General features: G+C 35.4%; 1 protein-coding gene across 1 annotated transcript in view; it reads left to right on the forward strand.

The window, feature by feature from the left end:
• LOC122266886 (uncharacterized) overlaps positions 1-2,500 on the forward strand; it is a 45,611-nt gene that overhangs the window by 16,241 nt on the left and 26,870 nt on the right. The window contains 2 exon segments of the mRNA XM_086552412.1: positions 782-844; positions 984-1,093. Coding sequence (XP_086408538.1) covers positions 782-844; positions 984-1,093 — 173 coding nt within the window.

Genomic DNA, 2,500 nt, shown 5'->3' on the forward strand with positions numbered 1-2,500 from the left:
TTAAGGATAGTCTACCGGTAATCGCATTTTATATAACGATCATCATTAACACTTCTCTGGTTACTGGTGTTTTCCCGTCGCTTTGGAAACATGGAATTGTAAAACCAGTTTTCAGGTTTGGGGATAAAGACGATATGAATAATTACCGCCCCATTACAATATCCCCAGTACTATCTAAGGTTCTTGAAAAAAAAACTTTAGCAAATCAATTTATGAATTTCCTGGACACCAATAACTTAATATCTAAAACTCAACATGGCTTTAGAAATACGTTATCCATTGAAACAGCGTTGTTACAGATTACTGACCAAATTTACAATAACATGGACAACAATAATGTAAATTTGCTCACTTTGTGCGATCTTTCTAAAACCTTTGACAGTGTCGATCACAAAATTCTTCATAATAAATTAAGAAACCATAGAATTAATACCCACTGGTTATCCAAGTACATTAAAAAATCGGTAAAAATCAATGAAAGTATATCATCATATATCATCATAACAATCAGTCTATTTCGGTGTTCCACAAGGATCTATAGTAGGCTCGATCCTATTCACAATTTTCATTAATGATTTATGAACCATAGTCCATAACTGCCATTTAATACGCCGATGATTCAATTTCTTTATAGTGTGAGTGAACAACTTAGATGCATTAATAAGAAATACTCAACACACTCTAATTCAGGCAAAAATATATTTTGACATCAATGGTCTTAAAATAAAACCACAAAAAAACACAATGTATCTTCATAAGTAGTCGGCAAACTTTCCCATAGACACAACCATAGAATTCGAAGGCTGCCAAATTGAACTAAGCTCTTCAGTTAAAAATCTTTGGTGTACACTTAGACAGATATATGACATTTGAAGCCCATGTTGACAACATACATAGGAAGGTAATGGGTATACTAATATATATTAGTCCTATAAGAAATGAAATCCGTACTGAAACAAGAATCACGGTTTTACACACTCTAGCCATGAGCATCATTAACTATTGCTTAAGTGTTTGGAGCTCAACTAACAAAACCCTAATGCAGAAAGCACAAAGACTGCAAAACTTTGTTCCAAGAGTTGCATTGTGTAATGTTAGTAAGTTCGATCACATCACCCCACACATTCTTAAATTAAAATGGTTAAAAATTTAAGCCAAATGCAGTTATGATACTTGTATTTTCATTCATAAAATAATTCATCGGAATTATCCACAATGAATCCTGCCCTTACAAACTGTAGGGAACACATCAGGTGTTCGAACAGGATAAGTCAATTCTCTCTATGTCCAGAGATCACACACGGAAATAGGGACACGGCAAATGCTAATACGTGGACCCCTGACCTGGAACCTACTACCTCATAATGTTAAAGATCACAAACCTCAGTAATTTCAAGACTAAAATAAAAGGACATTTCCTAAATTGTCAGTTGTGATATTTTGTCAGACCTGTAACAAATGTTTTGTATATCTATCATTTTGCAATTAATTATTTATGTAAAATGGAAAACTATCATAATTTGGGAATAAAGTTATTTGAATTTGAACTCTCTCTCTCTCTCTCTCTCTCTCTTTCTCTCCCTCTCTCTCTCTCTCTCTCTCTCTCTCTCTTTCTCTCTCTTTCTCTCTCCCTCTCTCTCTCTCTCTCTCTCTTTCTCTCTCTTTCTCTCTCTCTCTCTCTCTCTCTCTCTCTCTCTCTCTCTCTCGGGTCTATGGTAGAAGAGGGGGTGGAAAAATAGAAAAAGAGAGGGAGAGAGAGAGAGAGAGGAAAGGGATAGAGAAGAAAGAGAAAGAGGAAAAGAAAGAGAGAGAGGAAATAGAGGAAAGGGAAAAGGTTAGAGAGGAAAGAGGAGAGAGAGAGAGTAAAGAAAAAGAGAGACTCAAAGAGAGAGAGGGAATTCCCGTTCCTCATTGTATACACTTCAAAAAACATCCCAAAGAAGAAGAGAGAAGAAAAAAAATCAGATTCCATCAACTTCAGATTACAGACACAGTTCTGTTATTTTGTAATTATCAGTAATCTGTGTTTCTGATTTGACCCCCCAAAAAAGGGGGTAGTGATGGCAGCTCTGCATTACTCTCCTTTGAGGGCGTCATAGCTTTCTTAAAATACATTTGTGAATCATACAAATTATTATAAAAAAAATAAATTGTTTTTAGGAGTCTGGTCAAGCGAATGGCAATTTTACATGGTTGCGTAACGATAGATCAGAAGTTTTACAACTTCCCTCAAAAGAAGTATTGGGTATTGTTCAGTGAATTTCTATGGAACTATATATTCGTAGTAGAAGTAGTAATCGTTGTAGTAGTGGTAGTAGTAGTAGTAGTGGTGACAGTAGTAATAGTTGTAGTAGTGGTGATAGTAGTTGCAGTAGTGGTAGCAGTAGTAGTAGTGGTGACAGTAGTAATAGTTGTAGTAGTGGTGATAGTAGTAATAGTTGTAGTAGTGGCAATAGTAGTAGTAGTAGTGGTGGTAATAGTAGCAGTTGCAGTAGTTGTA

Source organism: Penaeus japonicus, unplaced genomic scaffold, assembly GCF_977035675.1.
Source record: "Penaeus japonicus unplaced genomic scaffold, GWHDUDI00000001_assembly GWHDUDI00000026, whole genome shotgun sequence".
Taxonomy (NCBI): domain Eukaryota; kingdom Metazoa; phylum Arthropoda; class Malacostraca; order Decapoda; family Penaeidae; genus Penaeus; species Penaeus japonicus.